Genomic DNA, 22,749 nt, shown 5'->3' on the forward strand with positions numbered 1-22,749 from the left:
GAGAAGCCAGACATTTTTACTCTACAAACTCCATTCTAGTATAATAGAAAACATTCTAGTAAATCAAAAAAGAATCAAAGAATTTAATATTCCATGGAAGGTCTTACTGATATCTATGCATTTTTAATACAAAGAGCACTAGTACCTGCTGTCACACAAACTGTTCTGACCACAGCTAAGTCATGTTTAAAGACTGACATTAGCTGCCCATAATTACGCATCTATCCCAGCTAACGCTTTCCCCTCAAGTTACTACCCTCCTCAGTGCTTCCAGTGTCCTTCATTAAACAGCTGATCTATCAAAATAATCCAAGTTCACTTAAACGTTTCACCATTAATTAGGTCACTTCACTTGAGCCAGACCAGCAGGTTTAACCACAAGGACACCAAAAGAAACATGAAACATATCCAAGATTAAGCATGTGGAAATTTTCAGCTTAGCTCACCTTAGAGCATATGGCTTTAGATAACTCATGTGTATGAGAGTCACGATATGTACATTTTAACCCAATAAAATGTTACTGTACAGAAATAAGTGCCACGCAATTGTTTTTTCTAATATTTATTTTTTTCACCTGCAAACTGTAGCAAAACATGATCAGCTTTATTATGCAGACAGGTATCCCTCTAACATTAGAGATTTAGGCATGTATAAATAGAAGAGCTCTTAGGAAAGGAAAACATTTTGAGAAATGAACAAACCTTCAATTTAACTTCATGACTTCCAATACCAATGGTTAAAATGATGTAGCTCATTCATTCCAAGAGATACAACAGCACCTTAAAGTGGCTGATCTATTTCCCAGTAACATTTTTCACATAACAATGTGTTAAAGTTACAAATACTGATATGCACAAATAGCTATTTTCTAAGAAAAATATGTACAGTACTGCAGCATAATGAATGTGGTATCTGCAATAACTTATTAGCCAATTTTAATATACATGATACCGCTACTTTTTACCTGCCAAATCACAGGTTCAAGGATGTTTACCACAGCCCTCTGTTTTGCACATCATTACCTGGTGGGGGGTGGTTTTGTTTTCGTTTTGTTTTTTTCTTCCTAAGGTACACAATGCAGGCTTTTATTTTTACTTCTTAAAGACTTTTTTTTGTGTGTTTAAAGCTAATATCAGTGAAACAAGACAACAGTGCAAGAGGCGCAGAGATGTTATGTGACCACATAAGAGTTCTTTTGGGTAAAGTGTCTATAAGGCTATAAGAAAGGATTGGTTGATGAGCTTCCTGCTGGAAATTGTCCCGTTGGTGCACCAGCCTTGGGGAAAAAAGAAAAGAGAAAAAATAAGACAAGTATTTAAGATTTTTTTCCATACTACAAACCCTAAATGCATGGTATATCAAATGAAAAACAACTTACTAGAAATGATTTGTTTTTACGTTACAGCTTTTCATTTTTTTGGTAGCTCTCTGAAACTGGACTACTGTAAAGAGCACAGTAGGTATGTATCTCCCTTTCAATTATGAGCAGCATTATGAATGCCATGTCATCAGAATACTGAATTGCATTTAGGTAGATTCACATGCTGCCTTCCCTTATTTGAAAGGAAAACAATCTGTATGCGTCTCTAAATTAAGTGTTATACCTTATGTCCTCTTTTAGACATGCAGAAGTTATTATTATCTTGCATCAACTCACTTACCATAAAAGGGTTACTAGATACTCCAACAGCTGCAACTTGTCCAAAAGGAGTTACTACAGGCTTTGCCTGTCCAAATGCAGCAAAACTTGCTCCTTGGAAAGATAACAGTGAAAATATTAATACTAGTAACCAATGGTCAGAGTTCTTTACTCCATCTCCCCCCATAAAAATAAGTGGAAGCTTGGACTGTACCAGATCAGCAGGGCTGATCCTATAAATGTTATATAGTATTATACAAATTTTACAATATTAAGTTTGGACTTCATCACTCAACCTTTATTTATATTAGGACTGCTTATATGTACAAGTTGGTTGCAATACTAGGGAAACAGATGCATTAGCAAGACCTGTTTCTAATTCAAATATGCAGCATTCTCCTCCACCCCAACTAGCCCGAATGTAGAAATAAAAGCATTTCATAGACTAGAAAAATTTAAGTACAGGAAGAACTTTGAGTGTTCCAGGTATGAAGTCCACTGGTTGAAAAGGAAAACAGTAAGAAAGTTGGAACTGTTTAAGCCTGGCAAGTGTTCCTTCCAAATTAAACATTTTTGGTTTTAGAGCTTGCCCCTATTTAGTAATTAAAAATAATCTGGAAAACAGGCAGAGTTTAAAACTTCACCATCCTCAGTTAGGAGTTACTTCTTCACACCTCAGCTGTATTACTAGATAATATGAATGCTCCTAGTCTGCCTCAGTGTGCAGTCATATGGACTGCACAAATCGGACAAAAGTGATTCATCTTCAGTTCTATAAAGAGTTTACTGCTCTAATATTCAAGTAAAGTATACATACATGCGTCTGTGACAAGAAGTTTCACTCAGATAACCAGCAAGTGTAAACTAGATCTGCTTTGTTTTCTCCAGAAGATTGGTCCAAAGAATTACTGCTTTTTTATTAATGTTTTATCAACAGTGCACTCAGATGATACTTGACAACATGACTGCTCTGTAAATGTTACAGTCTAAGAACCATTGCATCCTAGAGCTAATGTCCAGAAGTGCTGTGCAAGAGAGCTCCAGAGAACTGATTATAAGCTTTATACGACACAGATGTGTCAATATCATAAAGCTAAAAGTTTTTTTATAGGTAAATTCTTATGATAATGAACAATAAGACACTATTACAAGTGTAAGTAAAAAATATGACTTTGTTTTATTTCCAACTGTTCAGAGTTAATCAATTTCCAGTTTCTACATAGGCACTTTATTTGGATTTTATTGTAGCACTTCCATTTCAGGAAAAAAGTGTACTTTCCAATTTTGTCCTGCCTGTACCCTATAAAGTTGGAGAAAGTGTCATAATAGGTTGCAGACACTGCTACCTATATAATACTATAACCTATGACAGATTACAAAATGAAGACAAGAAAAAACAGTTTTCCTGTATAAAAAAGCCTTTAAACCTATGAACATTTACAATTTTAGTATCAAATTAGGGTGAAGCTTGAGTTATGCCATTGTACAAAATCTACCCAGAAAAGTCAGCTAAAGAGCCAATCTATAGCATAGGACCTCTCCCCCTGCATCAACATTATTATTAACTTCATATAAAAATAAATATGCACCCTTTAGCGCTAATGTACAAGCAGATCATTTTCTCCAAGCTCTTCTCATCTAAACAAGATTATCTAAAATGTAGAAACCTACCATTTGGCTGCTGAGCAAAAGCAGTCTGTTGAGGGAAAGCTGCCTGGGCTGGGAATGTGGGCTGCTGGAAGTTGCCACTGAAGCTAGTAGGAAGACTGTAGGAGGCAGGAGTTCCAAATCCTGCAGGCATGCTCATGGATGCAGTGCCAAAAGTTGCTGCTGGTAGGGAAAAATAACATTCAATTATTTGCAAGAAATCACTTTTTTCATGAGACAAATTAGTATAACATCATGTTAAGAAGAATATCCTAATGCCTCAGTGACCATACAGGAGTTGGATTCAACTTCTACAGCCACTGAATTGACTTGTTAGCTCAGATTACCACAAACTAGATGCATGATTTACTTCTGCATTTTAAAATGAATGGAATCATTTCAAATTTGCTAGTTCAGCAAACATTCAGACAAACTTTCTAAAAAGGGAATTCTTTTCTCCGTTCTCTGCATTATTAAATACTTCCCCCAGAGTTTTTTCTGGTAAGAGTGTGTATATCAGAAGCAAGCATTTTCAAGCAGTGTAAGCCCCTCTGTTTCCCTTTCACTAAAAAAAAAAAAAAAAAGCATGAAAATACCTCCCTAATTCCAAGGAAGTTACAAGTCAAAACAAAACAAAACAAAACATAAGGGATACATGCATCCCCTTGCTTTTTGTCCCATCCTCAGCGTCACTTTACATAAAATCCTCACCATGCACATCAACTAGCGCGCAGGCTTCCTACTGCAAACACTCTTACCATTGAGGTAAGAATTAAACAAAACAACAACAAAAGAAGTCTTTTCATCTGATTCTCTGCTGAACATTTCAAGTAAAGAACGTACAGCACATACGCAATCCCACATGCCTTCAGACAAATAAATAAGAGCAAATTAAGTGCAAAAATGTAGCAACAAAACCATTATTAAGTCTTTTGGGAGTTATTCTAGTAGTGAGAAGTATATAGAAGGCTTTTTGGTACAAACACATACCAGGCATTTTCTTCTACTTCAACATTAAACAGGACTGTTCTTTTGAAATGTTACATGTTTTAGCAGATTTTAAGTAAGCCCAGTTAAAAAAAAAAGTAGCAATAAATATAGCTTAATTACCAGTTTACCTCAAAATTACCCAAGGGCAGACATTATACATACATAAACTATTGATAAAGTACGTACTAAACTAACACACTAGCACTGCTCTCAAGTTGCAGTTAGCAGAGAATCTATTCAACAGGAAAACTTGCTAGAACAGCAAACCCAAAAGCACAAAAAGAGCAGTGACTTGGGATATCCCAAAAGGTATCAAGCTACTATGAGTATAAACTTCAAGAGTCACTCAGCATATTAACATTATCTGTGACGTGGAGGTTATCAATAATGGTTTTGTTTCAGTTGCTTAACACAGGTCGCCTATACTTCTCTCCCCCCGCTTTCCCAGTTGCCAAATACCCACACCCATGCCGTTTTAAAAGAGGGCAAGAGCCTGCTGAAATTCTATGTGCAGAGAACCAGATGGCTGCCAATAAGCTTTTACAAGCAAGAGCAACTAGCCACACAAAACTTAATACCAAATGTGGCCACCTACCAAAATGAGCCTGAGGAAATATGTGAGAGTGCATTGCTCCCGAGAGGCCTTATGGAAGCCACAAAGAGACCAGACAATGTCAAGTAGTTTATACACTTTTGAATAATTTCTTAGATAACTACTTTTACATATGTACAACACTTAAAACCAAATAATTCTTCCATAGTATGACCAGCAATAGATTCACATAAGATAACACTAGAAATAAATCCTACAAATCAGATGTCCCATCTAATAAACAGCAAAGCTCATGCAAAAAGAAAGTTTAGCAAAAAGGATAGGCTACAAGTTTACACCTTACATTGAAAGTAGAATATTATCTATAGTCGGTATCTCTATTATCTAGCACGTAACCTCAGTACAGCAGCGAGTGCTGGAAACCTCTGCAAGCAAAGGGTAGCACAGTTTAGAAGGTGGAAGAAGGGTACAGTGGTTCAGTTCACACACACTTAAAGTGGATTTATCCAATTAACTTTGTTATATTGCCATTTGGTAGACATCCACATTGAAGTAACTTCCTTCACAGTCCATTAAGAATGCTGCTTCTGAAGGCTACAAGTTCTTAAAGATGATCTAAAATAGCACAGTTAGTCATGGGATTTAAAAAAAGTCACTAAATAGTTGAGTAAGTTTAGCTGCAGAGCATCCCAAAAGGGACTGAAAACAGAATCCATTTTAGCAGGAGACAAGCATCTGATCAATTCAGTCTTAGTTCAGCCTGATCAGTTTAATTCAACCTACCTAAAACTTTGAGCAAAGCACAGTTCAACATTAAAATGCATATATAAAGCAGACAAATGATTTAAGACAAAAAAAAAACAAAAAAAAACACACAACAAAAAACACACACACCACAACCCCCCCCCCCCACAAGTCCAGGTAGATAAAAGTGCCAAAATTTAGCAGTGCCTTAAGAAAGGAAAATAAGCACAAAATAACATGCAGCTAAATTCATGATTAGTGCTCTAAGCAGCAGCACAGGTTTGTTTGTTTTTAAAAAGACTTAAGTTATTTTGTCTATGAGGTTATAATTTACAGAATCCTGAGAAAATTAGATGTATACCATGAGCATTCAGATCATATATTCAAACATTGTTATTTTGCTGTTACAGAAGAGGGAAAAAAAATAAAGGACACTTTCAATTCACCTGTTTCAACACATTCATTTTAATTAGTCACTGATCCTGTAAACATGCTCCATCTTCACATTAGTTTGAAAGAAGTATTTTTATGGTGCTTCTCCAGAATCAAGTTTTATTCCAAATACAGTTTGGTATCAGCACTCGGGCTCTTGTATGGCTTATACAAGAGTTGAATTTTAACTAAAGCAGAACAGGAACTCCCAATCTGCTACAGAGTCTAAGGGGTTTTAAGACTTCCACTAAAGTATATTCCACGGTATTTTTTTTTTTTTTTAAATCTTTTTTTAAAACTCACCCCAAACTAGTTTAGTAAAATATCATACAACACAGCAACAAAATATTGAGAAAGAAACCAGATAAACCAGTCAGAATCCAGTTAAAATATATGGTGGTGGTGGTGGTGGGGGAATCGAAACTCTTACTCAATCCAAAACTTCAGTCAGTTTTTCCTCTCCACAGTAGACACTAATTGGTCCAAGTCTAGGCACATTTTGAAATACTGCACTCTCCTCCCTACCACCTTTTATTTTAAATCACTCCATAATTCTTTAGGTGGAGTACTGAATAAAGGGATTGGTGAGGAGCTAATAGTTCCAAAGCCTTGTCTTTCCTGGTTCTAGCTCCAGCTCTTTGCCAGCCTTGGTTTTGAGGGCCTTCAGGACTTGGAAATAAAAAAAAAAATTCAAGTGTACTAGCTTGGCAGCAGGGCTTTCAAGATGCCCAACTTCAGGGCAAACTACCAAGAAGCCAGCTTCAAAGCCACGTTTGCAGTCTTGGAAGGTACCCGACTGGCAGTATGCAACCTACAAATAGCTGAGGGAGTATCAAAACATCTCAAAACAGATCATTTTGACATTTTTCAAAGATGAATCTTGAAATTCTAGCTTCCTGTTTCTGGCCAACTCCTAATGTCCTCAGCCCAACAAAAATATCACTAATCAAAAAAAAAAAAACAAAGAAAAAAGCACTTGACTTTTGCATCCTATTTGTAACCATTTTACTAATTGAACAAACACACAGTATGCCAAATAAAGACTAAAGACAGGTAATACAAAAAAGCCTTTAAGAAAAAAATTAGAGTTATGAAAAAAGAATCAACGAAAGTCTTGAAAGTAAATTTCTTAAAGGATTAGTGTTTTTTTCTAACCTGTTGCTCCTCGGCTATTTGTCTGGAATGGATTTGTTGAAGGTGCCACTGGGGCAACAGGGGCCGCTACAAATGGATTTGTGGAAGGTGTTGCTGAAAGATTAAAAGTTATTTTATTTTTAGTAAAATACAAAAATCTTTTTAAAATAGTCAGTCTGACTTGCATTACATTTATATGATTTTTACACAGAGATACACAAATATCTATAATGGCATAAGAAAAAGAAAAAGAAAAAAAGAATTTATTATAAAGTGATTAACTTGCAATGTATCACCCACACAGACAACAATATTTTTTTGGCATCCTTTAGCAACTTCAGTATCATTAGTGTCCAAAGTATAGCATCAAGGTGTTTGCTTACAGTCTGCAAAAGTGTTAGTAACACTTAAATACCTCCAAATGGAGCAGGCACACTCGAAGATGCAGGCTGTGTCTGTGCAGTAGCAGCCACAGGTACTGTTCCAAAAGCATTGCTGAAAATAATCCACACATTCAGTGAAGTCAGTGTTGCTTGTTTAACAATTAAATACAACCTACAATTATTGCTGGCATGTAAAAGAATAGAAGAAAGGAATGCTTAGGCACAGTTGGCAAATTTCTATATAATCCACTGATGCCAGGAACTGAGGCCCTGATGCCAGGGTCAGAGACTAACATACTTATACTAAGCAATGGAAAGTCCTTTCCACCAACAGCAAGAGAGAGAATATTGAACAGAAGCCACTGGCATAAAGTTGCAAAGCAAAAGCTTTAGGGTACTTGCAAAACCAAGCATAGCTCTAACAGGCATTTGTTTTTCGTTACTTTAATGATCTAAAAACAAGTGATTGGCACTATATACATTACAAATATCCCAATAACCTTTTGCCAGGGATAATGCTATGATTTTAAATATGCATGCAAATATTCTGTACAGAAGTGTTACCATTTAAGAGGTTTAGTATGTAATGACTAGAAAGGCGCAGAGAACATTCTGCTGACAGACAATATTCATTTTCTCTTACAACATCTAACAGACAGTACTATTACTTAAAAAAAAAAAAATGCAGTTTCAACAGTACCTCTAAACTCATTATTTCCTTATTTTTGGTAAGAAAAAATATAATCAGCTTTAAGCAACTTCCCTTGAGCTATTTTTCCATATACTGATGAAGTCAATTTACAGACTATTACTTCTAATAAAAAGTACCTGCTAACATTACTGGTGGAAGTATATGCATTACTAGAGGTTGCTGTGGAGCTGAACACGCTGTCTAATTCTGCTAGAGCCGCATACTTGTCTGAAGATGCACTTGACTGACTTGGGGCTGACAAAGCAGGACCTGCTGATGCTGTCACTACAGTGCTGAAGCCGCTTCCTTGCTCGCTACCACCTAGAAAGAGAGATACCAGATTAAAAATAACGAAGATGGTTTTCTGCCATCTCTGTTTTCTGCCCTGCTCTGCTAATGTTGAATACTACATGGAAGTTCAGACACACACAGATTTCAGTTTCCAACTTAAAAATGAAATATGCATTATGGCCTATAGAGAAAAAAAAAAGTTACCAAGCCACTGCTATTAGCAAAGTGTCACGTTCTACAGCTCCAAAGAGCCTCTGCTTTTCCCAGAATATAATGACTTAATACTATTGTCTTTTCTTCAACTAGAAGAATTCATTGTTTAAAAACACAAATACCATTTCAGAACAAACCTCTACATTACAGATCAACACTTGAATTTTCACACCATTTGAGAAGCAATAAAAAAAAAAAGTTACAGAATAACTAGTCATGTCTCCTCAGCATAGCATTAGGTAAATCCATACTCAAGTTTTTCCATCTCCTGAATTTACATTTACAAGCATTAACAGATGCTGCTTCTCAGCCACTCTCTACAGAGACAGTGTCCTCAAATGACTACTCTTACGGCACCAAGCGAATAGGGTATTCTGTAAGATGTCATGAGGTTCAAAGAACCATGATAATGGGAAGTAGAAGATACAAAAATACACAGAACAACAAAGTATTATCTTTCTATACGTCAACAGTAGTAATGAACCCAAAAGATAAGCACAGATTTTTATAGATAATAAGTAGGAAGAAAGGTACGATACCACAGCATCTTTTGCCAAAGGGCTGACCTTGAGTCATCTGTTTTGCTCCTTATATCCAGTGCAGTTTTGCTACTAAAAGAGTTAACCTCTGTTTGGAATTTTTATACTTCTATAACTTAACCCTTCATAAGGATTGCTAAGCCAAGGAGACAGAGTGACTTGACTGAATATAATCTTCTTGTAGGCTTGTATTGAACACAGACTGAAGCTGAATTTTGCATCTGTGCTAACAAACTAAAAATAATTTCAACTTTAGTTTTGGCAGAACTATTATCCACTGCCAATTAACGCTGGTTCACCCCAAGCAGAAACCGTGAGGTGCCTACAAACTTAAAGTAAAGATTAACAGAATCACATACCATATAAATATTTTTGGTAGCTGATGAAACTTGTTTAGTGCTTCAACAATATAAAGAATAAAACCAATCTGTATGCTAGTGAAATTCTGGTATGAGAAAGCTACTATTGCAGTTCTTCATAATAACTGCTGCTCTCCATTAAAGAAACTTCACCACAGGTTTTTAGCTCAAGTATCTAAAAAAATGCATTACTGCACTAATCATTATTTAGACATTTCAATCTAGAATTCTTCATTTTGACAGCAAGTAGGTTCCCAAAAATTCATTTTCTGATGGAATCCTTTTGGAGTGGCCATGTTAATTTTGAACTTATGTCTTGCACATTATGGCACACAGCAACACAGCGTTTAAATAAGTGAAATTCCACCAATAGTTTAGAGGACAGACATTTTGGAACACAGTAAGTTACTATCTCGACAGACATAGCCATCCTTGTGATATGGAATAAAAGTACTGTAGTACAAACATGTCAAAGAATAAAATTTAATACCTTGCCCTGTGCTGAAGATATTATCTAAATTAGCAAGAGCTGCATATTTGTCTGCTGACTGGAGATTCGGTTTATTCACTGCAGCTTTACTGACTGCAGTTGCCGTTGTGTTGCTCTGAGAAGCACTGAAGGCTCCAAAATCAGCACTGGAGGATTTGGGGAAGTTATCAAAGTGAGCAAAGTTAGCATTCACTGATCCAGCACTTCCACCTGTAACAAAATAAGTCAAACATGATCGATACTCAAAGCTAGAAGTCTCTCCAACTGCAATCGGTGGCACAATAATCCCACCTCTTTGGGGTTACGTGAAGCAACATCTTCCCCCTGCACCATCCCACAGGTTTAAAACCCTTTCCCATATCCTTCAAATTCATGTTGGATCACCAGATTAAATAATTTATAATATTTAGTCTGTAGATCAGAGATTAAAAAAACCTTTAACAGCTTGATCACAGTCATAATTAGATCTTGCAAAACTACTTTAACAGTTTATGGGTAGTACCTAATTTCAGCAATAACATTTTACTAGAAAAATAAATATTGGTCTCAGTTTTAAAAATTCAGAATGCAGGACCTTCATTTTCCTTTCTTATGTGTCTAATGAATAGCTACTATTTGAATTTACTTAATGGTACGATATGTTTGACCATTTCAGATGTCAGTCATTACTCCAGGCAAAAAACACAGCTCAAAAGTCCAAAAGTAGTATGATATGCCACCATGTCAAGATTCAGAGAGACTTGTTCAGTTTTTTATTCTCAGATTTTCAGACTGCAACCAGTCAGAAAGGGGTGGGATTTAAGGGGGAGATGCAGCTCTTTTTATATCAAGTCTCTTCTGACCTCAAAGACATATAAGTCAATTTGAAAAATGTGGCTTAGGTCCATATAACAGAACTTGTATTTAAATATGAAACTATGAGCTTCCAACTCTTCAGTGTCCAGAGTGTTAAATTGTTCCATTAGGTACATTAAATATAAAATATATAATAATTGGTTGAGGATTCCACTCATACAACAAAAAAAAGACACGCAACTTTTTAATAGCTTAATCAATGAAGTTAAGACATATGCAACAGTAGAACTGAAAATGCTATACAACAATGGCAAACAGTGAAGCAAGCTGAGTTTTCCACTGCGTGGAACTTACTGTGCACAGCCTGAAGAGGAAAAGCTGAAGTAAATTCACCAAAACTGCAGCTAGATGAAAGCGTTCTGAACGCTGGACAGCCAGAAATTGTGTGGGGGTTAAAGTTAACATAAGAAGGGAGAAAGAAAATTTGAAAAAAAAGTTTAAAACAACACCACACTCAAAAGAAGAAAAAAAAAAAAAGACAAAAAAACAAAAAAAAGGAAAAGAGTCAGTCAGCCAAAGATCTAGACAAACAGCAAGTGTAAGCTCAAGCAAAAGTTTTAAAGCATGATCAAATTAAAGGAAAACAAAATAAATCTTAGCAATAGGCTCTACACATGAAGCCCTTTGACAGCCATAGTAAAGTGTGTGCATACATATTATATATACACACACACACACACACAGAGACATACTTTTTTTTTTTTTTTTTTTAAGTAGTCTGATGTGCTTTTGGGTTTACTGAAACCCTTCTAAGATGAAAATAGTCAATTTAATATTTATCATAAGCAGCATGGTTGTGCTCTATTTTTATAATTCTTTCAGGTGTAGAGCTAACAATAAACATACAGTGCCCATAAATCAGACTTCTTAGTAGCATTAAAAAAAAAAAAGGAAGAAAAGAAAAGAAAATCAACACCAAACAGAAGGAATTCATTTTGAGTTTCCCCAGAGCTTCAGATGGCTTGATTGCACTAAAGCAGGCAGATGCAAGAAAAACTCAAGTGTCTTCCAACCTAAAGGTATGGTTTATTTCAATTAAGTATTAATCAGAAGTGCTAGGAGTTCTACCTGTATTTTGGGGCTGAAAAGAAGACTGACTTGCTGTGGGGAAACCTCCAAAATTACTCGAGCCACTAGACTGTCCAAATGCATCAAAGTTTGCAAAACCTGCATTTGCAGAGCTCTGTGCTGTAAATTGCAAAGGAACAAAACATGTTAATGGATATGGGAAAAAACACAAAAACAGATGTATTAAGTGAATTAATGGTCATGACAGCCTCCAAGGGTTGTGTCCTGCCTTGTAATTTCTTTTTACATAAGAAGTATACATAATATTCTACAAATAAAAGTTGTCTTTGAAACAAACTTTCATGAATCGCCTTCGCAGACCTAGGTCAGTTACTGCTACTTCTTCTCTCCTCCTCACAGCTACATGACCTAATGAAGTCCAGTCTAGCTTAAGCCTATAGTGTTTGGGGCGAACATTGCTTGGGGAAAAACAACCAAAGAGCATAGAATACCAAAGACAGCTGTAGAAGCCAAACAAGGTATCACTCTAAACACTGCCTCCCAGAAGTAGGATTTGTGGACTAACTGAGCATTTGTTTGAGAACAGAAATTAGAAGGTGTTCTTATACTAACAATTTGAATTCTTCCTATACAAAGAGCTTCTTCCTTGGGGGGATTTAGTTTAGTATCACTTGAATAGTTTCCGCTAGGCTTATAAATGCATTTTACTGTAAAATTAAGTTTTATAAAAACTAAAATCAAAGTACAGAAATATGGAAAATCAATACCAATGTCAAGAAGATAACATGCATAGAGTGAATCCACAAAATAAAATCCAAGGAAATTTCAAACAGAATTTCAGTTTGGTCCTTCCTTTCGTGCCATACTATAGGAGGAAATAAAAGTTAAAATCCATCTAACTTCAAACAGCTGGTCATTCAAGCATGAAAATTCAACAGGAATTGAGTACCTAACTGATAAGCTGCCCTGAAAGTCTTAGCCACTGTTACTAGCAAGCAGAAAATGTTTTTAATCAAATATAAAGAGATAAGCTGAGTCACTCTTTAAAGAAAGCTAACAAAACACCTTTTAGTGGGAAAGTGGTGGGAATACATTCTATTATTAAGGTCAGCACTTCCAGGTTAGCCTGGAGGAATTTCGCAGTCAAGTAAATCATCCATGGGAACAATAAATGATGCTGATGGTTTAAGTATTGCTATAGGTAATGCTGGCTACTTAAAGAAAAGGTTGCATTATTTCACTGAACAATTTCTATTAAAAAAGCATCTGTACTACAAGTTTATAAACTAAAAGGGCATTTTTATACAACTACTGCACAATGCTAATAATACAAACACAAGTACAGGTATTTCCCCTTCACGTGGGGGATCGGGAGAGAGGGTGAGGTGCAACTCTACTTGATAAACTTTTTATTAAGAGCACTCACAAGAGTCAACAAGGAAGGTGGCGGTGGGAGTGGCAGGGGGAGAAGAGGGAAAGCAAGCTCCCAGGACTAAGTTTAGCCCTGAAGTTTTCCCCTTCAAAGTGGGCAAGGAGGAAAAAGTTGACAAAAATAGAGGAAAAATAGTTTCTGTCATTAGACAGCATTCTAAAGACTCCAAATTCCACTGTAAGAATTCAATTACAATTTGATTAAAAATGGAGATGATGCTATTACAGTGAGGCATCAACTGGGTAGGAGCTACACAAATATCTGTGTTTAATTTACTGAATAGTATTAAGTTCACAAAATTTATGTCATTCCTAGATTTGTGGAAAAGTTCTGTATTTGAACTACTCACACACACAGACAACTACGTGAAGAATCCTGAATCAAGTACCTTTCAAATCTAGACTGAGAAAACAGAATGTATTCTATTACAGCCTACATTTAATGATTTTATTGAATCAGCTGATACAAAAGTATGATTTACAAGACAGCCCATGTTAAAACAACAGTGCCCTAAAGACTCTTCTGCAGAGTATTCAGATATTAACCTTGCATTATTTTACACAGGTTCAAACTTTACAATGAGAAAGTAGCACAAAAGTAAAGACCAGGTAAGGACCTGTACTTTTCTGTGCCTGGATGATATGTACATCATGTTTTTAAGGATGGACTGTCAATTCCAAACTGAAGTTTTCCACCCAGAAGCCCAAGAACATCACTAACATAAGGAACCTCAGTGGATTACAGATAGGTCCAAATTTGCAACTGCTGTGGTGACTGCAGATCAATGAGGTGGCACAAAAGCCAACTGGCTAAAGCTAGCTTGGAGGTACGACACCACCACAGTCATGGCAACACAAGCTAGCCTTCACAGTCTTTGCTCAACTCCTCCTGCGGGGTTTCCACTACAAAGTGCAGTATAACGGTATGAAATATTCCAAAACAAAAGCCTCTGTAATAAAGACTGCATTTATTTACTTATGAAATTGAAAATAATTCTCCAGAAGACAATAATTGTGTTGTACTACTATATTTCTTCTGAGTGAAGTCTGTTCTTCCTCGTGATCCACGACAGAGTTGTCCTGTGTCATCATGCCTTTTTAAAACCTTTTGTTCAGGTACGCTAAGTTCATAGAACGTCTGCACGCCAAATAATTCTTAACTTCTTTTGTCACTATTAGCAGTATATAAGCAATAGACCGGGAGAATAGTTATCTACTATTCGCCTTCAAAATCTCATCATTTTGCAGAAGTTAGGGAACTTTGCAAGTTAGACACATAAAGTAAATGGGAGGTCAGCATGTTTCCCCTTCAACACGCAGCAACAGCCTGAGCCAGCATGGTGTATCAGGAAACTCCAAAAAAGGAACATATCAGAAGTTACACTGCCTGTGTTATTTTCACGCTTTACATGTGGATATCACAGATCACAGCAGAGATTTCTGAATATTTTCCTCCCAGCTTCTACACTCAGTTGTGTCTTAACTGCAGAGAGAGTAACTGCTTTAGCAGACATTAACCTGGCTGCTGCTCTTCAGCAAGTTCTTTAGGTAGCCATAGCGTACACACAGGAAGGACAAACAGTCCATCCCCATTTTGCAGGGGTAGCAAAAAGCACCAAGGCCCAAACAAGAACACCAGCCAATAGACCACAGGCTCTGAGAAAGCAGCACTGGATCAGATGCAAAATCTTCCATCCTCTGCTACAGTGTGTGATTGGCTGACAAGTTACATGTTCATGGCTCACTAAATGATCATTTAAAACTTATTTTTGCAAAAGTTGATAGATTTACAAACCCTCCTCCTTGCATTCTAAAGGGAAGAGTCTGTAGTCTTTCATTACCAGTTTTTGTTAATGCTACCCTGTGGTTACTGCACATAACACAAACCTTACCAACATTTTATACTAGTGCTCCAGAAAACAACTTTACAAAAAACTGGTTTGTGATATACATTCAGCTATCACATGCTTGGAATTGGATTTTGTTTTTTTAGAAATTAATTCACAAGCCTTGAAAGTGTTTTATCTTCTAAAACTTATGCAAAGGAGTCAGGGGAATGAACACAATCTGCAATTTTTGAAATAAAAAAAAGTTTGTATATTTGGATATTCCTCACCCTTGTGATTTTCAGCACTTATTTCAACCAGAAATTAACAGAATCTTAAAAAATATATATATAATTTATTCTGGAGTGATCATATCACATCTTATCCTTATAACTATTACCCAGAAAAGATGCAGCAGAATTGTGTCTAGATTTGGAGCACAATATTGAAATATTGCTTTAACAGAACTTCCACCTCCTGAAACTCATGAAGAGTAATGAAGTACACAAATATAGAATCATTCAGCACAAGTTTGGACAGAATTAGAATTATGGGAAAGTGTTAAGTATCTGCAGCTTCTTTCAGTAACACTGCAATATTGGTCAGTCAGCACAAGTTTGCTTAATTAAATATACCTCCAAGAAGATGATTAACATTAAAGCTTATGTCGAGCATTTTACCAAAAAACACTGCAACAGCAACTCCTCTTCAGCATTACTGAATTCAGCCAATCATTTCACAACATGTTTTAAAAGCTCAACTTTAAGCAAGCCTTGATACTTTGCTCAATTCCTCCGGTACATGACTTGTGTCCCTTCAACCACAGTTCGTCTCAGCTTTTAGCAGTTTCAATACAATTTAAGAAATTTTTCTTATTCTTACTTGCTTAGCGGCATTGCAGTTTCTCTCAGAAAAACGAGATGAAAAACTCATTCAGACAAGGCAGGCAAAGGTACTTTCCCACAATTATAATGCAAGTTAGCAACAACATACTTCAGTGACCACAGAATCAACTTTTCTTTAGAATAGACTTCTATGGGTCAAGATCTTTGAGCTGAAAATAAACCCTGAGGGCTCAATATATGTTACTGAGGACATTCTTTAAGAATTCAAGGCCTACCCCCATCCTCAGTCAAGAGATATGTTCAAGGGTTGTTTATTCTTCCTGAAACTACAGAATACTACCCACATGGACTTTATTCAGTTTGATACAGACAAAAAAAAAAAAAAAAAAAGAGTATTTTCTTTAACTGAGGAAGCCTTGTTTTTCTCTAACAAATTGACAGTTACTGTCAATGGATTTGAACTCCTTTAAAGTCTCTACATCTGCTTTCCTTCCATGAATGCTCTTCCTATTAATTTTCAGAAAGAAAACTGAAGGTCTAATATCAGCCTCTCCCCACATTATGTTACTCATTCTCACTCACTCCCCCAAAGAATTATAAGTCCTGGTAGTAGGCAGAAAACATTTGAATCATAGATATCACAGAAAATGGCTATAGCAACTCCTGCCTTATAAACACACACCCACAGTATTATCATCGGTTGCTTTCAAGTCTTCCTTTAGATTTTTATAAGGAAAGGTTAAGCAATAGAACACTCTCAAGGCACAGAAATCAGATGCACCTCATAAATGACTTTAGTTCAAAGTCATCAAAAAATAAAAGTATATTTTACATGTTTAAAAGGGATAGTCTGCTCAGAATACTTACCTGTATGACTGTTGAAGTGTGCAAAGTTAGCAAAATTCGCTGTAGCAGTTGAATGAGGAGCAGGAGCAGCAAAGATATCTGAGCCAAGGTCACTGAGGAGATCAAATTGTTTCTTTTCTTGTTGCTGCTGTCCTTGAGATCGAACTACAACAGGAGACTACCAATAACATTTTAATTAGCTAAACAAACAAAAAAGCTGCTATTTTACCAAACTGACTTTTTTGCAAGATGCTAAAAGGACAGAGTCATTTACTTTTAGAACAGTTCTATATTTGCACTCTCCTGACTGATAATTCCTTGCAAACCACAAGGTTTATCAAATGAAATCGCATGTTTCTTAGACAAAATCTTCAGGAACAAGTGCCTTAAAGACGCTCTGTACAGCACAGACCCTCCTGCTATGTAGGAGGCAGGCATTCTATTTATGATACTGGAATGGTTAAGGGAACTCTGCAGCAGGCTTCCATTCATTAAAGGGGCCCTGAAGAATAAAGTAGCCGCAAATAAACAAGCAACTTCAAAATTATGCATTTCTACAGTATTTGCAGTTTTAAATAAAAGCCATAAAACTTAGTTTTACAAATTAGAAAAAAAAAATTCACTGCATTCTGAAAAAAACATTTAGAATTCAGTACAGGATAAAAAATTCATAGGAAGGCTACAAGTTGCAAGACTCTGGATTTTGAGTGTGTAAGAAGTCCATTCAAAAGTTGTCTGTTCCCTAATGGTAAAACAGCCTTTCAAAAACAGCCTTTCTTACAGACTTAAGCTATACTATTGTTTGGCTTTACATAATAACATACAGACACATCATGAAGGTCCCTTGATGAGACAGTTGCAGATGCACGCAAAGTAATAGTGACAATGCATACTTTTCATCCACATACACATACTACTAATTTTGCAGTTAACAGTACCAGCCATTTTATTGCTTTAAAGAAGAAAAATCACAGAAGTAAAACACATTGGGTTCAAAGTATTGACATATTTAAGCAAAAAAAACCAATCATCATTAAATTTGTCAATCACACTGAAAGATCCTGCTTCAAGAAAATAACCATTTAAAAAGTCCATTTGGTCAATAACAAGGTAGCATCTTTTCAGACAAGCTTAACTTAGAGTCTGATCTTCAATACATAAAATTATCTTTAGTGATATTCATATTTTTAGGTAGCAGCTGCTATTGCAAAAATTCTCATCCTACTAATAAGAGAAACAGTATAACTGAACAGTTCTGTGCTCTTCAGCTCTGTCATTATTTACTCACTTGACTAGGTGTGCCCTTGTTTAAGTGCAGTGCTGGTGCAGCTTCTCCCAAAAGAGATTTAAGTGGCTTCACCTCAGGTGTGCTGCTTGTACTACTTGCAGAAGACCCTGATATGGATGCATGGACTGATGCCACAACCTTTGCTTGCTCTGGAGGAACATACCTACATTGAACAAGAGGATTTGATTTTATAAGTTTAACATGAAAAGTTTTGCCCAACATCTACAAGACCAGAAGCGTGAAAACTGCTAGGAGATCTCAGCTTTGCTATTTTAACCACTGGCCCAGCAACAAATTCTATCAGTAGTTTGAAAAATAGCCAGGATTTAAACATGCCAGATATTTTTAAAAATGGGCTAGAATTCCAAACCTTCAATATTCTATAGCCCTTTAAGGCCACATGCATCTTTACTTCTTAATAAAAGCCTGCAAAACTTCCTTTTATGCTGTTGCCAATGCCACCTTAAACAACTTCTGTTCCATCAAGATAAACTACACATTGAGAAACTTCTTTAAATAGTTTACCTTCTCTACTTCCTGTACGATTTCTGGACTTTATTCAGAAGTCTCTTTACTTTATGAAGCTGTGTGATCGAGGCCAAAGGGCACACAAAAGGGACAGTACATTCAAGATTGCAAGGATAACATTAGTAAATTTTTATTCCTGGTCAGAGAAGTAATCTCCATAAAAATAGTTTTTAAATCAAAAAGATTTTAAAGCTATCTTACCATCTTTTCTTTTCATATTTTTCCTGTAGAAATTCCTTTACTTTCTGTGGATCCCTGAAGTCTGGAATTGCTGATGATCTGTCATCAAATAGTCCTAGCCAAATCTGTTTGCACACCTTATATATATATATATATATAAAAAAAAAAGATTGATTATTCAGAGAAAATATTTTAATTAAAAGCTTATTTAAATTTACAACAGTTAATACATCAAACCATAAAAAAAAGTATGCTGCACATCAATCATTGCAGATTGAGCTTCTTTAACAACTGACTGGTGGACCCTATCTGGTCTAAATAGTTAAAGTTGAGACCACCTGTCACTACAGCACAAGCAAATCCTACCATCCAACTTCATTGTCAAATACTGCTCTTGCGAAAGATTTATAATACATATTCAGGAAGGGACAAAGCACCTAAATTCTATTTGTAATTTTCAAGAGCCTTCGCCTAATTCCACACATACTGTTACCCTCCATTTTAGAGTTTAAACAGTTTCCCCAGAGCCCATCCATCAGTTTACTACGTCCCAGATGCCAACTTTTAAAATACTCAAGTTTTAGTATTTACAATTACTATTTGGGTATAGGATTTTTTTTTTTTTTTAAACGCCTTTCTTAGCATGATGCAGTCTCTAAACTGAATATACAATTTTGATGTCATTACTTTTAATTTGAGTGGGGGTATGAGAGAAGGGAGGGAAGAAATCCTTCTGCTCTGCTTTTGCTTTCTAGTTGTAGTTGTGAATCAGCAAAAGTTGAACTGATTGCAAAATACTCAATATGCATCATGTATGTTCAGCTTTGATTCCCGACCAGAACAAGAGGAAAGGTGACTGTTTTCTCAAAACCAAACAAGACAAAGGGGATACTGAACATAATTAACAACAGGTTTTCTTCAAGGACTTAGGGATTTCTCTGCAAGTAACCTGAATATCCATCCAAACAATATGCAAACGTGAGCTGTCCTTTAAAAACAGACTCTGCTGTTTTAGAACAGGTTTCTTTCTGAGAAGCAGAGCCAAAAAAGCTTTGTTTCCAAGATGCATCTCCTTTCTTCCCGCAGCCTTGTCTGAAATAGTCCTGACCATCCCTCTTTAAAACTCCTGCAAGCGTTCCACTTTATCCCTGCAATACTGGGAGCTCTGGTTGTTGATTTTGATAGATGTGGTAGGTCATTTCAAAGATCACTCTGAGCAACAGAAAGATTAGACAGACAGCATGAGTATGTTTCATGCTTTCTTATGTCTCAGTTTTAGCCTCATTTCATGTGTCCAACATTTAGTAGTCCCTATTGTAAGCTACTGGATAGAGGCTGACAACAAGAGTGGGAAACAGATGCTATGAGCAAAGGGTAGCTATAAATTAGTAATTTAGATACTCATCTAAAAATCAGACCAGTAGTTTTTACTTTAACCAAGCCTCTTAGCTATTCAACATTTATTCAGCAAATTTACTCCAAAAAAGGTAAATTTAATGCACTGATTTCAATTTGCATATTTAAAGTCATAATTTGTAGCCTGATAATGGATGAAATGAAACTACAGGTAACTGTTTAATACTGAGGCACAAAACTTACTAAATTCACGTGAAGTTAGAAGCTAGGAACTCAGTCAAAAAAGTCACAAGCCTCCCCTAAAGCAGCTAAAAGCATGAAGCACTATTTTAACAAAGAGGGGCTATCTTTCACTTCATTGGCCATAAGCCAGCAGTATTTCCATATTTAAAATTAGGTGACCAGACATTGCAAGAATGTGAATGGCTACAGCAGTATACTAGTCAAATTCTCTGCATCTTTGAGAGAATTTCAGCAAAAGCAGGAGACTTCCCCAAAACCTTTGCCAGGGATTCCCTCAGCAGAAATCCCTTGATTCCCTCTTCCAGAAGAGGCAAGATCTGTACTGGATGTCCTTTCTGAGTGTAACTGTACAAAGTGGCATGCATGCGATAGCTGTGAACTGGGGAGTGAGGAGGTCCTGTTTGTGGATGATGACAGAACATCTGGTAGCAGCAGCTGGCAGGAGCGGCCAAGTCTGCACAACTCTTCCCTACAGACTTGAGCACTGGGAGGAACATCAGAAACACTGAAGGAAAGAAACAGCTTTGCACAGATTAAGACAAGCAGAAAGACAAGTGTTAAGAACAGCCTGCGCCTAGCAAAAAGCACTTGGGGCTGTACCCTGATGATTAGTTTACATCCAGCCTAAACATAGGCTGGCACCTGAAAGAGGAGGTCCCCTTCCCCACCCACTTCAGGCCATGAAATTCTTCCCCCTTCTATCACACAAAATGGCAAGTCAGATCAAAGAAGCTGACTGCAATTACCATATTACTAGTACCACTGAAACCCCTACTGAGATCAGCCCACAGCAGTAATGAAACCACAGCTCAGTTTTTCACCTTTCTTCCTCCCCATTCCTTGCTTCATCTCCACCCTGATGCACCCAAGCCTTTCCTTTGCGTGGGGGGAAGGGGGGGGAGGGAGGAGGAAACTGGATGAGAAATCATCTCAAATAGTCACAGGTCTGCCTGATCACTCCAGCAGTTTCTAGGAGAAATCTGTAAATTGGATCCTGTGAGACTTTAGATCTTCACCAGCTACACAGGTGGGGTAGGTAATAGTTCTGTGACCGCGCACACAGGTATCAAGGAAGACTATTTGTCCAAGCACATTGTTTAAAATGATGCTTCATGCAAGCTTTTTTAAAAAAGGTGTCAATTCTGGAATATTAAACCTTCAGAAAGCAAGTTTCCAAAAGTGTTTCTTGGAGCCACTAATTTCTTTTAAATTCCTAAACACAAAAGAAGTGTGAAATAGGCCTTAAGTCACTATTACAGCAGTGTTGGTTAATTAGTCTGCCAAGCACTCTTTATGGATTCTCTGTTACTGGAAGCAGAGAGAAGAGTATTACTAATGGGCAAGGGTGGCACCATGACAACACACAACCACCAAAAAAACCTAGACTTAGTTTCACACATTTCAGCAAGAAGTTCTCATTTTAATAAGCAGGGTTTGACAGCAGCAGCCATGCAAACACTGGTTAAAACATTTACTATTTAGACATGCAAACTGCAAACTTAGAGATGCAAATTAAATTTCATGCAAGTTTCTTTTTATATAAGGAGTTCATAGGTACAATTCCTTAGAAGTCTTAAACACAGACAAGCTCTTCAGAAAGCCAGCTTTTATAAAGCTTTCATATCACAAGAGAAACTAATAAAGGGCACAGTTTTGTCTGTCTGTATAAAGTACCACCCAATGCTTTGAACATCAGCAGCCGTTCCAAGCAAGCATTCAGACCACAGTAAAAGGCTCATTGTCTTCACTCATTTGCTAGTGACCTATACGCTCTTTCTAGCTATACTTTTGTTGCTATCATCTGACTTGACAGGGATCCACAATACTGCATTGATTAGGCCTCAAGCCAGCCACAATATCCAATTTTCAGCCATCAAAAAAGCCCCACCACACACACACACGCAAAAGCAAACAGCAGTGCGCTGTGCTTGTCAGCACATGGGATATCATGGGACGAAATCAAAGTTAGAAATTGAAATACAAAAAAATATTAATTATGGTCAGAGACAGAAACTGCATTATTATACGATTATCTATGAAACAGTTACCTTTCCATAGCCTTAAAATAAGAATTCACTAACAGTACTGAATTTTGCGCAAAGAAAAGTTTGTTCTCTAAGTGAGAAATGCAAATATTCTTACTTACCAGACCATCACTTTTTTTTTTAATTTCAAAGCTATTTAAAACTTATTTTTATGATATGAATATCAAGAAA

General features: G+C 36.5%; 1 protein-coding gene across 4 annotated transcripts in view; it reads right to left on the reverse strand.

Moving 5' to 3' along the window:
- Nucleotides 1–546: 546 nt before the first annotated feature.
- AGFG1 (ArfGAP with FG repeats 1) overlaps nt 547–22,749 on the reverse strand; it is a 37,556-nt gene continuing 15,353 nt past the window's right edge. The window contains exons 3-14 of one of the 4 annotated variants that reach the window (XM_067301896.1): nt 18,956–19,071; nt 18,227–18,389; nt 16,960–17,116; nt 12,030–12,149; nt 11,256–11,327; nt 10,107–10,316; nt 8,352–8,535; nt 7,556–7,635; nt 7,162–7,254; nt 3,312–3,467; nt 1,663–1,754; nt 547–1,277 (exon numbers count right to left, since the gene is read on the reverse strand). In XM_067301896.1, the coding sequence (XP_067157997.1) occupies nt 1,218–1,277; nt 1,663–1,754; nt 3,312–3,467; nt 7,162–7,254; nt 7,556–7,635; nt 8,352–8,535; nt 10,107–10,316; nt 11,256–11,327; nt 12,030–12,149; nt 16,960–17,116; nt 18,227–18,389; nt 18,956–19,071 (1,503 nt within the window). In that variant the 3' untranslated portion in view covers nt 547–1,217. Of the gene's footprint in view, nt 1,278–1,662; nt 1,755–3,311; nt 3,471–7,161; nt 7,255–7,555; nt 7,636–8,351; nt 8,536–10,106; nt 10,317–11,255; nt 11,328–12,029; nt 12,150–16,959; nt 17,117–18,226; nt 18,390–18,955; nt 19,072–22,749 lie in introns of all 4 variants that reach the window. The other 3 variants (XM_067301895.1, XM_067301897.1, XM_067301898.1) reach the window with 3 other exon arrangements.

This window comes from Apteryx mantelli, chromosome 9 (genome assembly GCF_036417845.1).
Source record: "Apteryx mantelli isolate bAptMan1 chromosome 9, bAptMan1.hap1, whole genome shotgun sequence".
Classification (NCBI taxonomy): Eukaryota; Metazoa; Chordata; class Aves; order Apterygiformes; family Apterygidae; genus Apteryx; species Apteryx mantelli.